Consider the following 15,581-nt stretch of genomic DNA (forward strand, 5'->3'; position numbering starts at 1 on the left):
CCTGAGTGTGAAGTGACTGAGCAAGGGAAAGCAGCAGAGACGTATGATTAAGAGCAGGGACAAGCAACTAATGAGCGCACGGAGGATACTAGGAATAATTGGAGGCAAAAGGATGAAGGAACAGAGAGCGTGTCCAGTGGGGTGAGACGCCCAGGCAGGCCGGAAAACAGGTTGTTCTCTAGGGAGTAGGAGGTTTGGCCAAGATAACCAGGGGTCTTAAAGGCTGGGGGGATGGTGTGCTATAGGCACAGGGTGGCCACTGTCAGTTCCTAACATATACAAGAGGATGGAGGAACTTACGCTGGCACAGGATGGAGTCACTCTTGCTGGCAACTTGTTTGTCAACACTGGGGCAAATTAACAGGGAAAGACCTTCGGACTAAGTTCCCTGAACGTACAGACAGCAGCATTTACAGTGGGAAGGAACCGTTTTTCAGAATGTCCACAAGGGCTTCAACCCTTCTTCCTGAAAAGGACCAGTGACTTTCCTAGCACAGCAGCAGGCTCCTAAGGAACTGGAGGAAGAGATGATTTGGAGTCTCGTAGGGAAGGCTGGGTCTTCAGGAGCCTTGCCCTCCTCCTATCTGGGGAACCCAGCTGCCCTATCATGAGAATATGACAACATATGGAGAGACTCAGTGATGGAACATTGAGGCCTCTGACATACAACTCAAAAGAATAGAGCCATTGTACCAATGGCCATGTGGGTGTCACCCTGAAAAGGGATCTTCTAGGCTCAGTGAAGTTTTCAGATAGCTATGTCTCTAGCCATTGCGGTATCCTGAACCAGAACCACCAAATTCCTGAACGCTCAAAAGATCTGGGGTACAATGAACCTCCATTTTCAGCTAATACATGTCAGCCTAACGTGTCAATAAGAAGTAGCAAAATGAGAGACTCAGGAGAGAGTTGAAGTTGAATGATCAGATGGAAGGAAGAAGGATACCTTCAGACAACCCTAACAAAGTTTAGGAAAGACACGTGAGAGGTTGGCCCCGGATGATGGGAACAGAAAGGGGATCGCCTGTGTCTGAAAAAAGACTGGACATTTAGAGAGCTTGGAGATTCACTGATCATAGGTATGGTGAGAAGCTTCAATGGGGAAGGGCACTTGGACCCAAGCTCCGCTATCTAATGGGTAAGGGCACTTGGACCTAAGCTCTGTTACCTAAGTTTGATCCCCTGGGACCCATAAGGTAAAATGGAAGGAATGACTCCCACAAATTGTCTTCAGGTCACTATACAAACACTACACAATGGCTCATACCTGTACCTACACACATACACACATACACACACATACACACACGCACACACACACGCACACGCACACACACACACACATGCACATTTTTAAAAGGAAGTTAGAAAGATTATCCCAAGGCTTAGAGGATGAGTTAGGAAGAGGAACCAATGCCTTCAGAAATGGTAATTACGCTGTGCAAACACCCCAGCACTGTCAGAGTTGTCAGCCGGGTGTCGGGAACAGTTTTCCTGTTAAACAATATGCTTTCACAAGAGCGCAGTCTCTCTGGCGGGTTCCATTCTCGTCATTTCAATTATCTTGATGGCCAAAACATGTTTTTGAGACGAGAAGTTTCCATTTTGATGTTCCGATGTTTTCAATACTTGTAATTACCTCCTGGGTGTCTGAGGAACTTGAAACAGGCGTGGCAGTTTTTTCAATGGTCGTGTGAGCAGATAAAATGCTCTCCAGTCACAGCTTGCAGCACTTGAAGCAAATATGCATCAACCACAGCGTGCACTTGAGTGCAGCCGCCGACTAAACCCCCAGTCCCCTGTCAGGATCTCCCGATGAGGCCAAACAGCAAAGCCTCATCGATCCACCCATCAACACCTTGGAGTTGAGCCGAGAGAAAGGGTCTCAGCTGGACAGGGGGAGGGGCAAACGGAGGTGCTGACAGCTTCTCCTCTGATGGGCTCTTCAGTCAGAGAGTGCCCTTCTGCGGGCATCACAGCAGGCTTTACCAAATGTCAGAGACAGCCAAACACTGGGCAATAGCTGAGGCTGACCCTCCCCCTTCCAGGGCCAGCACCAAACAAAAGGCACCGAGACACTCTTCTTTCACATCTCCAACTTTAAGACAAGATCTCACGTAGCCCAGGCTAGCCTTGAACTCCTGACCCTCTTGCCCCCGTCACTCATGTGCTGGGATGGCGTATACTCCACTGCCATGGTGAGCTTGCCTCCCTTCTGAGGGCCTAAAGGAACACTGAGCCAACCAGAGTCCACTCACAAAGCAGATCAACTTCAGGCTGTCGCCACAAACCAGCTCATTCTGCTTTGCACTTTTTCCAAGGTTAAAAAAAAAAAATCTGGAAGAGAACTACAGGGTTCAATTCATCATTTTCTTTCTTCTTCTCAAATACCTCTGCTAAGTTTTGCAGGACAATGCCACTCAAGCGTGGAAATCCACAATAATCCCCCTATGATATAGAGGCGGTTGTCTCCTGACTGGAGTTATATTTAATCAATCACTTTCCCTCAACAGGAATGTGCCAACACCTATTGTGACCTCTGAGCAGACACTGTGTGGACACTGGGACCGTCTATGCCAGCTGTATTGTGAGCATATATTCATTCGTGTGCCTCCTGCCCTGACCAACGGCTTTCAACAGGATACTAGCCAGGCTCAGGGGACATCTTACAACATCTGAAGACATGTTTTTTACAAAACAGAAGAGAAGGGCGTAGAGCAGTGGCCCAGTGAGTACGAGTGCTTCTTGTGCAAGCATGGGGATCTGAGTTCAAATATCAGCACCCAGGTTAAAAGCCAGCCATGGCCATGCCCACCTGCCACCTCCGCACTGCTGAGAGCAGAAGGAGGAGGATTGCTGGGGGTTGCTAGGTGCCACTCTAACTACGGATTCCATGAGAGACCCTGCTTCAAAGGACCAAGGCAGAGAGTCAGGACTCCAGGTGTTTTACACACACACACACACACACACACACACACACACACACCAGAAAAGAGTGGGTCTCGGGGTGTCTTGTAGGTAGAGACCAGAGCTGCTATGGTGCATGAAGCATGCTGAGATGCACAAGGCAGCCACTTACCACAAACAAAGCATCCATAATGACAAATACACTGAAGCCAACGAAAGTGGTGGTAAACTCCACACAGGCAGATTCGTAGACTTTACAAGCTTGTTATTTTTGTCTCCAGGCCCTAAAACACACTGGCTGCCCCACAGGAGGTGAGGGAAGGGAGGAGACAAGAAAGAGAAGGGGTGGACGACAGCATCCTCCCTAGAGAAACAAAGGCGGCAATGGCCGGGCTTGCGTGAACCGTCTGCGTAGAGTCTCTCTGTCAGAGTTTTACCAGTTTCCCAACACTTCTCTGGACCGAGTCCACTTGTTAATGTCAAAGCAGATGCTTCTGTGTACATTTTCTCCGTCTTCTAGTCAGTAACCACCATGGCAAAGCCTATCAATCTTCCTGTCCTTCCCCAAGGGCGCACCATGGATGTCTTCCATGTTAACCTTCACCCTTATCGCTAGAACTCAAGCAGTCTGACCAAAACACACTCACACACTCACACACACTCAAATTGCAGTCCTTGATTCTATTGTCCCTGGCGGCAGGGGACCTGGGCTGGTCTCATGCCAGCTGCCAACTAAACCTGCTGAGTTAAACAAACACACAGTTCCTACAGCACCCTCCACACTACACTGTTCCTCTCTCTCTTCTACGTCGCCTCCAGAGAGAACACAAACACAAGAGAGAGATGTCATGTCACTTCAAGTCAGCTTACTGTCCCCCACACACAGCCCATCCTGGGCCAGCATCTCCCAATGTCTGCCCTTGACAACTGTGGACCAAAGAACACATACAGAGAAGGCTGGGGACAGGTATCTGCCTTCTCTCCCTTTCCGGTCAAGCCACACATCACACTGGAAAACTTTGGGTTCTGAGGAAAAGCCCAGCTGCTCTGTAGTCACTTAGGCAGTCAGCTTTGGGTCAGTGTGACATACTTTCTAGGAGACCATAACCGCTGGCCCTGGTCCTAAGAGGCCAGAGAGCAGCCTTGCCATGGTGTCTGTAGTTATGTCCTCCTCCGGCTCAGGGATGGGAAGTGGCCACACTGTCCATTTCTTGGCAGTATTGGTGCTTTGATATTGACCCTTTTCCCTCACAGGGTCAAGCAATCTCTAGAGCATCAACACCTTGCTCCAACACAAACTAACCATGTATACCCCACACTCATATCCTCCTGGGCCGCTAGTCACTTGTCCTAATCACCCTAGGTCCAGGTGTCAGATTTGAGACAGTTCAACGCCTGAGAACACCCAGCTATCACTCAAGCAGGTCCCCTGAATCTGTTTGCCCACCTGCCTTCTCTTCCTGCAAACACCAAGGTAAAAGATCCAGCCACATCCTCACTGCCTTTCCTCCCTCAGTCTCTTCCCCACACGGCCAGGGCCAACTGCTGAGAGAAAGCTCACAGTTAGATGTCTATGTCTGCCTACAAACAAACCTGAGGTACTCTTCCAACAATGCCACATCTGCCCAGTTGGTCAAAGGGGACAGGACCGCTGGCCTTAGTTCATATCATGCTCATGTGGGCTTAGGTCACAGTCCCTGTCAACGCTGGCAGCCTGGAGAGGCGAGGACACAGTGCTCACACTGACAGGAAGTTGCACATGCTGTCCCTTCTTTCACGGTTCACAGAAGAGTCTTGAAGCAGCTAAAGCCCCCAAGCTAACCCGACAGAGCCAGATTTGAACCTCCGCTTTAATTGTAGGTTCTTCGTCCACTGTTGGGTCACCTTCCTTATGGACACTGAAATGCATCCAAAACAAATGAGCAAGGACCATACAGAAAATACACCAGTAAGATGTGACTATTTTATCAATCCCAGGAGCTTTGCACATGATGTGATCTATTGTCCACAGACCCTCCCTGATGACACCCAGTTGCTGGCCAGTAGTGGCCTCTTTGAGGACAATGGTGTTTAGCAAACCAAGTGCAGAGAAGCAGCCCTAAGGCAAGGGAGCCTGGAAACCATTCCCTGGAGGACTGGCAGAGCCCGCTGCCTAGTGTTTACAGCTGTGCAACCGAGCTGTGAAGGAGGTAAAAGGTACATTGTTCCCAGCCCAGCTGTCCCTCAGGGAGGACTTTATAGTGTGGCCCTGGCGGCCTTGACAGGAAAACGGGGTCTGAGAAGTGTGGGAACTCTCAGACTCACTGGGGCCTGAAGCCGGCCTTCCTGCCAGAAGCCAGCAGGCTCATTAAGGTTTTCCACCAGTGCGGAGGAAAAAAAGCATTTCCCAGAGCCCTCTCTGGAAGACAGTCACCTCCTGATGTGGCTGCATAGACACTGTCCCCACAGCAGCAGAGGAAATTAGAAGAAAGTATTGACTTTAAGTTTGCTTCGTGAGGAGGTGGGTCTTCTCCAGTGGGTTCCAGTGAAATTATGAAGATATACCAGACGTGTGTGTGTGAGACAGAGAGAGAGAGAGAGAGAGAGAGAGAGAGAGAGAGAGAGAGAGAGAGAGAGAGAGAGATTAGGGCAGAGGCTCCAGCCATAATTCGGAGGTCAGAGGACAACCTTCCAGAGTTAGTTTTCTCTGTGGGTCCCTAGGAGAGAATCCAAGTCATCAAGTCTCCCATGTTGGTCATTCCAAACCAAAGGAACAAATGTGGCAGTTCTCCTGCGCTGAAGTGGGGAGAGACAGGACTCTAATGGGCATGCGTTGTTGGACCAAGTGGCCAAATTAAAGCAAGACAGACAATGAGATGAAAATGCTGCATCTGTAGGAACTAGTGATGAGCCCTGCCCTGCGGCACATGGCTGTGAACGAAACACACACTGCAGCTGGGCGTGTGGCGTGCGCCTTTAATCCCAGTATTGCAGAGGCAGAGGCAGAGGCAGAGGGGTTTCTGTGATTGCCGTGTTCTCTGACATCTGGGTGAAGGGTGTGTGTGAGATCCGTGTAGCATCCGAGCCTTCGAAACTCTAGCAAATTTTAAATGAACTCCAAGGTTTTCAGGTTTGTTTCAAATCTAGTCTTTGGACACAGACAGAGAACTTCCCATGATGCCAGAGGGTCTTCTGGCATCAAGTTGAGGTCAGGTGTGGGGGACACCTTGGAATCTGGGGAAGTTCATCACTCCTGCCAAACTCATCATATCCACATGAGGTTCCAGATGCCCCTGCACAGTGGGGAGCAGGCAAACTGGAAGAGGAGGAAGGAGAAGGCAAAGGCATCAGTCTCACACCCAACTACTAAACACAATCCTCCAGCAGATGCCACATACCCAAGAGCACACGGGTGCCATAAATTGGACTCCATGGGTATTTTAGCAGGGCATGACTCAGTTTTCTTTAAGAGACTGGCCACTGGGAGTGTGATCATGCTCCAGTGAGTATATGGGCAACACAAATTGGACTTGGTTTTTTTTTTCTTCTTTTTTTCGTGGGGGTCACAAGCGTTGGGGGAGCAGACCTGGGAGGACTGGAAAGTGAGTGTGGTGGGGTGCATTTTGTGAAATTCCCAAATAAATAAAAATATTGTGTTGAGAAAAACAATAGGGACCCAAAGTTGGGTGGATAGGGAAGGGGGAGAGGGTCTTGGGGAAGTTGGGGGTAAATATCAAACTATAACTTATAAAATTCTTAAAGAACTAATGTTTAGAAAAAGAAAAGAAAAAAATCACACCATTCACCAGATCAACTCTGGGTTCAGAAAGCTGTGAGGAAGGAGAAAGAGAAGAGAGGACAATGAAAACCCTAGATACATAACGTAAGGGCACTTTGGGGTATGTTAAGCCAGGGCAGGAGGTGGGGAGCTGAGCATTGGGGACGATCCTGACAACCTGATTGATGTTAGTCTGGAAACATGGAGTCAGGGTGGGACAAGGGAATGGGACAGACAAAGGAGATATGTAGAGTGAACACCACACCAGTGACTCTCGCCAAGAAGAGACAGCTGTGCCTGGGGCCTTCCCGTCTTCTCTGGTTGGCCATCGCCTGGTACAGGGTCTTCCCCTGTCCCCACCTGCCCTTGCCACCCTGCAACAAAGTAAGGATGCTCTCAGAGGAGCAACCTTATTTTCCAGATTCACCTGCCAACCAGGTCTCTCAGAAAACTGGGGGACTGGGCATGGGGGAGGAGTGGAACCCCTTCTTTTGATCTTGGTGGTTTTCTTCCGTTAACTGGTATGGTTTCTTTTTTTTTTAAATATTTATTTATTTATTATGCATACAATATTCTGTCTGTGTGTATGTATGCAGGCCAGAAGAGGGGACCAGACCTCATTACAGATAGATGGTTGTGAACCACCATGTGGTTGCTGGGAATTGAACTCAGGACCTTTGGAAGAGCAGGCAATGCTCTTAACCACTGAGCCATCTCTCCAACCCCTGGTATGGTTTCTTCCAGGCATCCCCCGGTCTTGCAGAGCCCACAGGGTACTCCATAGAGCTACCAGATGCAGCATGGCCCCAGAGCCTTGTGGCTCCCTTTGTGGCCCCTATGGCAGTGAACAGAGATGAATCTCAAGAAGCCTCCTCCATAGAGACACCAGGGCTCTCTGAAAATTCTACTACAAGATTCTTTAGGACAGAGGGCTTGAAGGAGGACCCCCTGGAATCAGACCTGAATTGAAATTCTATCCCCACCCTGCCTCAATTTGTTTCCCGTCTCCCGGTTTTTCCCCCCTGGACTGTGCTCCCTCCCTCCTAGCCACTTTGAGATTGAATTAAGTGAGGCCAGTTGGGCGGCTACCTTTATTTTTATTACTATCATGGCTTCAAAGTTCTCTGCCACCTGGGGAAGTGATTTATCACTGGGGGTCACCTCCAGTCTCCTGCAGGGTCCATACTACGTCGCTGTGGCCACACTGTGCTCTGACGCTAAACTAGCCTAAATTCGCTATGTTTGTGACCCTGTCACGCTGCTTCCTTCACAGGCTTTCATACCCAGACTCGGGGTCCTTTCTCTCTTGAGGCCTTCTAGGGGTCTCTTGCCAGTATCAACCTGGACACGGCTGGATTAATGCATTGATGCTCAAAGAAGTAGGCATTCGATCAGATCAGAAAGTCCCCTTTAAAAGAAAAGAGCCTGTCCCCCACTTTTGCAGGCGCTCTTCTCCCAACGGAAGCTAGTGACTGTGGACCCCTAGAGTCCCTAGTGGAGTGGAGTGGAGTGGAGTGAACTGGAGTTAGGGGAGTCTGCAGGGCAAAAGGGAGATTTGTAACGTTCTATGTGACTTTTCTGCTACAATCCCACAGTTCCCCTTAGTCAAAGCCTCGTGGCTGCATATCATTTCCTGGCTATCTTAGTGAAATAGGCCTCACAGTGGCACGTTGTTTTTTTAAACTGGGACTCCTGTGGGACTCGGAAGCCTTAAGCAGAAACGCTGTGCAGCGACCGAAGGGAAGTGCAGCAGCGCCATCTAGTGGCCACTAGGACGCCGTGACGCACCATACTAAGGAAAATCGTGGTGCCTCTGGACTGTGCCTTTGGTCTTTGCAGCCTTAAACAAACCAGCCTTTGCTTCCACCTCCGTAAGAAACGCAGAAGCCAGAGGGGGTCATGGCGGGGAAGCCACAGAGACAGCTGACCTGGGCTTGTGGGAGCTCATGGACTCTGGAACAACAGTTAGGGAGCCTGCATGGGACCGACCTAGGCCCTCTGCATGTGTGTGACAATTGTGTAGCTTGGTCTGTGAGTAAGGCTCCTAGCAGTGAGATCAGCACCTCTCCCTGGCATTTAGCTGGCTTTGGGGAACCTGTTCCCCATGAGGGGTTGTCTTCCCCAGCCTTGATGCAGGGAGGGGAGCTCAGTCCTGCCTCAACTCGATGTGCCATGATTTGTTCAAGTCCATGGGGGGAGACTGCCCTTTTCTGAATGGAGTTGGAGGAGGAGTGGATGGGGAGGGAGTAACTAGTGGAAAAGTAGGGGTCTGGAGGAGAGGAGGGAGGGGACGCTGCAGTTAGTATGTAAAATAAATGAAAAAAAATGTTATTTAAATTTAAAAAAAAACACACACACACAAAAGCAAACTGTTCATGAAACCTATACTGCTTGGTATTGTTAAGGGTCCTAAAGGGGCCACTGTAACCGGGTTCCCTTGATTTTTCAGGCTGGTCACGGGAAGGAGCTGGCCAGCCCAGGACACCTGGTGCAGGTCATCGAGGCCTTCCTACAGAAACGTTCTCCAGTAGAAATGCAGAGAGTACAAAGGAACTCACCCAGAACAGCCCTCTCATCTCCGATGGTCACAGTCTGGAGCAGAGCCTAGGAATCTGCATTCCTACCTAGGCTTCTCCCTGTGGGCCTCCCAAGATCGCCTGGTCTGCCCTGCTCTTGCTACTGGCTGTACTGGCAGAGTTCTGGGCTCCTCCGCCTGCAACTATTTAGGAAATGCCAGGGACAGGAGAGGGGCCAACAACACTTAGCATGGGGCATGTCTTCTCTAACCCATGCAGGAGGCAGGACCACCAGGAGGTAAAGGCAGGGCCAGTCTTTGGTTGACAAAGACCACAGGACAAACGCAGCACCCAGGTGACCAGTGAAGCCTGCGCGCGTACCATCTGCATTCTCAGAATCTTGGCAAGACTGTCGCCAGAGGTGTCCCACGCTAAGACTTACCTACACAGCACAGTTCCTGTGCTGGTACAGTCAGTGCCATCCCCCCCATCATTCCGTACACTACAGTCCCCAACATCCTAAGTTTGACACTTAGGCCAAAAGGTGGATTTAGTGCACTCATCCTATCAGACGCCGCCCTCTGGAGCACACAGACACACTGGGAAAATTAATGCTGGAGCTAAGCATTAGAAGCAGCACCTACAGCCCATGAAAGGGTTCTGATTGGTTTAAAATGTGAAGGAGAAGAGCTGGGCAGTGGTGGCACACAGCTTTAATTCCAGCCCTTGGGAGGCAGAGGCAGGTGGATCTCTGTGAGTTTGAGGCCAGCCTGGTCTACAAGAGCTAGTTCCAGGACAGGCTCCAAAACCACAAAGAAACCCTGTCCCGAAAAACCGAAAAAAAAAATGCAGTCTATCCTGGATAAAATTTAACATTTTACCACTATAGTAGCAAAAATGTAATTTTTACTGTCTTTATGTAGGGAAAGCTCCCAAAGGCAAAAGTCTCCAGGACCCTCAAAGGTTGTGACAGTTCTCCAACGGGCACAATTAGAGTGCCCTCAAGGCTGGGACAAGTTTAATCTTTTGTAAGCCCCACTGATCCTCCCTTCTTAGTTAGAGCTCTCTAAAGGAGCAGAATTCATAGAATATATACATTAAAGAAGGATGGGTTATTGTCACTCATAGGCTGTGGTCTGGCTGGAAGCTGCCAGGGCTGTGCATGATGTGCAGAGGAGAGAAGCAAGCCGGAGGGAACTACATGAGGAACAGGATGAGTGGTCCCATCCCCGTCCTGGTCCCTGTCCGTGTCCGTGCTTCCCCCCCTTCCTCCCCCCCCCCCACCCCGCGCCCACCGCCCCAGATTTGGGCGTCCAAGTCAGGGATAGAGAAACTAGCAGCTTCCTGGCCGCCCCACAGGGGGCGCCTGCTGCGCTTTGGGGGACGAAGTTATGAAGGAATTAATTTACTTATTGCCGAGTTTAAGAGGTTAGTGACAAAATTACAGAGCTGTAAAATCTGTACTCCTGATGCAGGCTTAAGATTTTTATCAGGGAGAGAAGGCGGGGAGGAGAAAGAAGAAATTGGAAGCCAGAGAAAGGAGGAAAAAGGAGACGCGGAGGAGGAAGGAGGAGAACGAGAAGCAGCAATCACAGAAGGCCCTGTTGAGACGTCTCCACTGTATTTTCTATGTCACATCACTCAAATTTGGGAAGTGGGGTGGACCAGCCCAGCCTCTTTTAAAAGCAAATGCGCTCTGTTACGCCACATACAGACACTCAGGAGCTCTCGCTTTCTTTCCCTGGGGGAGTCCGTAGCGCCGGGAAGGTGGAGAGGGTCTCACGGACTTTGCAAGATGCAGGTTAGAGCCCCGGAGCAAGCGCGGGCGGCCTTGGTTTGTGCGAGGCTGCCGTCGTGTGGCAACTGAGGCATTGCTTCCGGAACCCAGGCGCGCTTGCCTGAGCGGATTGGTTTTTGAATAAACTATCAAGACCTGCTGACAACTAGTGTTTTGAGGAAAATGAGATTCAAATATTGCTACCCGCTTCTGACTTCTCCAAGGACACCTCCCAAGCCTTCGCTGGGGGGGGGGGGGTGGACAGAGATGCCTAAGGATTCTTATCAGTGAAAGCAAGCGGCAGGTTCTACACAAAAAGCAGCCTCGGGCATGGTGCTGGCATCCCACCATCATCTTGTAAGATGTCACTTGTGCCTTACCCTTGCTCCAGGGTTGGACTACGTGTTTAGAGCTCCCGAAGCCCTGTGTGTGCAGGGTACCAGCCTAACACCAAGCAGACGCTCAGCTAACAGCAGCTTACCTGAAGTCCTCTGAGAAGATGGCACCCAGAAGTGGCCTGAGTCCCAGAGCTCGAGAGAGGACTGCCTAGGGTTTCAGGAGACCCAAAGCAAAGCTATGCCATCTCGGGAAGAGCGGTCACAAGCAGAATAGCCAAATGGGAAGACGGAAGCCTTCAAGTAACAATGTAACTTCATGGTCGCTATGGGGGACGGGAGCGGGAGAGGGCGCACACGGGCATTAGTTGGTACCAACTGGGTCACAGGCAGGACTTAAGCCGGTAAAGGCCACCACCAGCTCAGTTCCTGTGGCCCACATGGCCAGGAGTGTGAGCCCAAGAACGACAATGGAGGTGCGACCGCGTGAGGCAAGAAGGGATATTCGGGCATGCGCAAGCCTCCGCTCTTCCGGTAAACTACAGGAAGAAAGAAGTACGGTCCTCTTTGGGGGTGACACTGGAATATGACGAATCACCCGGACCTGACTCTCTGCCCTTTAGCAGGGCAGAGTTTGGAACCATGATGAAGCGTGGGGAAGTATGGCGAACAATCTCGTCCTAATTACACACGCCTGAGCGTAAACTGTGCGGGTCGGAACTAAACACAAACACCGTCTGGAATCCCACTGGGATAGGTCCTAGGACAGCACCCCATGCCAGGAACTGAGACTCTCCGGTGTTTGGTAGAAAGTGGTGCCTATGGACAGAATTTGCACAGACTCTCCCTAAAAGCGAGCCCATCTCTAGATGACACGCAGTACCTGATGTGCAAATAGTTGTTAAACTGTGCCATTGGGTGGTGGGGGGGGGCGTATTGACAAGGGAAAGCAGGTTTTCATGTTTGGTGACACCAACAACTTTTAAAAACATACTTTTCATGAGTCGTTGAATCCCCAAACGGGGAAACTGTAAATAAAGGGAACACAGTAAGTAACGAGGGGGCACCTTTACCGTGTGCCAATTAAAGGCTTCTGTCCCCGGCATCAGCTCTTGAGCTACCAGAGAACTCTTCTAGGGTTGTTGGTCCATACATGTCTACCAGAACCCACAAGGCTTGGAACTGCACAGCGTCTGGCCCGACATTATCCATCAATAGGCAACAGGCTAGGTCTATTATTATTTCCTGGATTGGGGACTGTTATGCCCAAATCTGTGAAGTCCCCCAAAATCCAACAAGGAGAACAAGTCCCATATGTAAAAGCAAAGAGCCTTTATTTCATGCAAGTTTACAAACTCGGTCTCTCGGCATATCCAACATATTGGAATAAACGGAGAGCCCCGAGCTCAGTTAGAGTAGGATTTTTATAGTAGTAAAGGTGGGGGTGAGGGGTTTCTGAGGTTCAGGACCCCTGATTGGCTGACATTTGTCTACCAGTGTCCTGGTGAGTGTGTGCAGGCAGTTGATCCTATCTACAGCGGTTGGAACCTTAGGCATTTCCTTTGGATGGTCTGTTCTTGGGTGGTGGTCAGGTAATCTCAGTTTATGGTCCTTCCTGCAATCAGGTATTGCTTCAGGGTAAACTACTGAGACTCAGGCCTCTATTAAATTTATCTATGGCTGAGTCCTACTCTGGCAGATGATCATGGCTGGAAGTAAAGAACTTCCTTCGGGTGATCTGTTCATATTTAGCTTATCATGGCTGGCTCCTACAGGGACGTAGCTTAGTACCTAAGCAACAGTCTAGCATATAGAAGGCCCTGGGTCTGATCTCCAGAACCCCCTCCCTAGCATTTAGTAAACTGAGGCAGGAGGTTGGCTGATACAAGACCAACTAGGGCTACATAGCCAGATCAAAAACAGACAAAACACCCTAAAGTACTTTTTTTATTTCCATTTTTAAATGGAACATCATAGCACTGCTTATCAACTCTGTATCTCCACATCCCAGAGCATCCCTGAGAGCCACTTCTGACGCCTGGCACTGCGTGGTTGTGACCACTGTATGACATGTGTTGGGGGGCAGGGAGCATCCCCTCCTGGTCTTGATTTGTACTTCCAGTACCACTAAGGCTTTCCACAAACCTGCCGTCCTCATACTTACTAGCTTCCCTGGTTCTGCCTTCCCTCTGTTCATCGTCAAGAGTCCCAAAGAACTGTGAAGGGGACTTGACAGATGGAAATGATGTTACTAGAATTAGCCAGTTCCATTCAACAGTCCTTGAACCTTCACGGGAGCACCTGGATTGCTGCGGCCACTTACAGGATCATTCTGGCATGAAAGGCAATTCCTCTATCCTGATCTCTTGTGTGAAGCTGGCCCAGGATTTCTCTCTGCTCAGAGGTTCAGCTTGGACAATCTGGGACTCCTTCTTGTGATTGTGGCGGTTCAAGCTCGGAACAGCAGCCACTGCTTTCTCTCCTGCTTCCACAGCAATATTTTGTGCCTGGAAATAGAGGAAGAGTCAAGAGCAAAAACATGTGTCTCTCACTGTGATGGCTACTCTTGGTTGTCAACTTGACTACATCTGGAATTAACTAAAACCCAAAAATGGAGAGGCATGTCTGGGAGGGATTTTTGCTTAATTTGAAGTGGGAAGATCCACATCTAATCCTAATCTTTGAAGTGGGAAGACACATCTTTAAACCAAGACACATCTTGGGAGGTAGGAAGACCCACCTCTGATCTGGGTCACGCCTTCTCCTGGAAACCTATATGAGGACGCGGAAGAAGGATGCTTGTTCTCTTTGCCTGCTTGCTCTCATTCTCACTGACAAGTTCATTTCTTCACTAGCATTAGAGTCTACATCTTCAGGATTCTGTCATATACTGAAGGCCAGCTGAGATATACAGATTCATGGAGAGAACAAGTACTGAACCTTCTGTTCCTAGGCAGCCATTGTTGGATTAGCAGGACCATAGCCTGTGAGTCATTCTAATGAGTGTCCTTTCTATATATAGCGAGAGATTCATTCTCTAAGTTTTGTTTCCCTAGAAAATCCGACTAATATACACAGCTTCTCCGATGAAAGCTCAAGGACCTAATTTAAAACTCCATCTGCAGGACAGGACTGGGTAGCCAAGTCCTTGGCTAGGCATCTGTGAGGCCCTGGATTCCACTGCCTACTCCAAGTTCCCAAGCCCTTTCCAGCTGCAGACCCGTAATAGTCTACAAAGAAAACTGCAAATTCGGACATCCGGATTGAATCCTGTAAACAGAATGTATGCGTTCTTAAAAAGAACAGAACCAACGTGATGTGATCTGTGTGTACACATGTACCGTCTTAGTTAGTGTTCTATGGCTGTGAAGAGACACCATGACCAAGGCAACATATACAAGAAAGTATTTAATTGGAGGCTTGCTTACAGCTTCAAGGAATTAGTCCATTATCATTACAGCTGGGAGCAGGGAGGCATGGTGCTGGAGAAGTAGCTAAGAGCTACATCCTAAACAGTAGGCTGAGAGGAGAGAGAGATACTGGGTCTGGTGTGGCCTTTTAAAACCACAAAGTCCACCCCAGTGACATATCTCCTCCAATAAGGCCACACCTCATAATCCTTCCCAAACCATTCCAATAACTGGGGACCAAGCATTCAAACAAATGAACCTACGGGGCCATTCTTGTTCAAGCCCCCACAGGCCTAGGGTCATATCATAACGCAAAATGCATTTAGTCCAAGTTCAAGAGTCCCCATAGTTTTGCAGTCTCAACAAACTTTTGAAGTCCAAAGTCTCTTCTGAAGCTAAATAAGAAGGTGAACCCAAAGAAAAACATATAAGCATCCTCCTGAATATTAACCTTCATCAGGTGATGAAAGAAGACAGAGACAGAGACCAACATTGGAGCACTGGACTGAAGTCTCACGATCCAAAGGAGGAGCAGAAGGAGAGTGAGCACGAGCAAGGAACTCAGGACTGCGAGGGGTGCACCCACACACTGAGGCAATGGGGATGTTCTATCGGGAACTCACCAAGGCCAGCTGGCCGGGGTCTGAAAAAGCATGGGACAAAACCGGTCTCGCTGAACATAATGGACAATGAGGACTACTGAGAACTGAAGAACAATGGCAATGGGTTCTTGATCCTATTGCACGTAATGACTTTGTGGGAGCCCAGGTAGTTTGGATGCTCACCTTAATAGACCTGGATGGAGGTGGGTGGCCCTTGGACCTCCCACAGGGCAGAGAAACCTGCTTGCTCTTTGGGCTGAGGAGGAAGGAAGACTTG

General features: G+C 49.5%; 1 protein-coding gene across 1 annotated transcript in view; it reads right to left on the reverse strand.

Annotated features, from left to right (window-relative positions):
* Window positions 1-13,619: 13,619 nt before the first annotated feature.
* Window positions 13,620-15,581, reverse strand: part of LOC130865567 (protein FAM169B-like) — an 87,913-nt gene continuing 85,951 nt past the window's right edge. The window contains exon 10 of the mRNA XM_057756667.1: window positions 13,620-13,799. Within this exon, the coding sequence (XP_057612650.1) occupies window positions 13,620-13,799 (180 nt within the window). The remainder of the gene's footprint in view (window positions 13,800-15,581) is intronic.

The sequence above is a fragment of the Chionomys nivalis genome, chromosome 23 (genome assembly GCF_950005125.1).
Source record: "Chionomys nivalis chromosome 23, mChiNiv1.1, whole genome shotgun sequence".
In the NCBI taxonomy this organism is placed as follows: Eukaryota; Metazoa; Chordata; class Mammalia; order Rodentia; family Cricetidae; genus Chionomys; species Chionomys nivalis.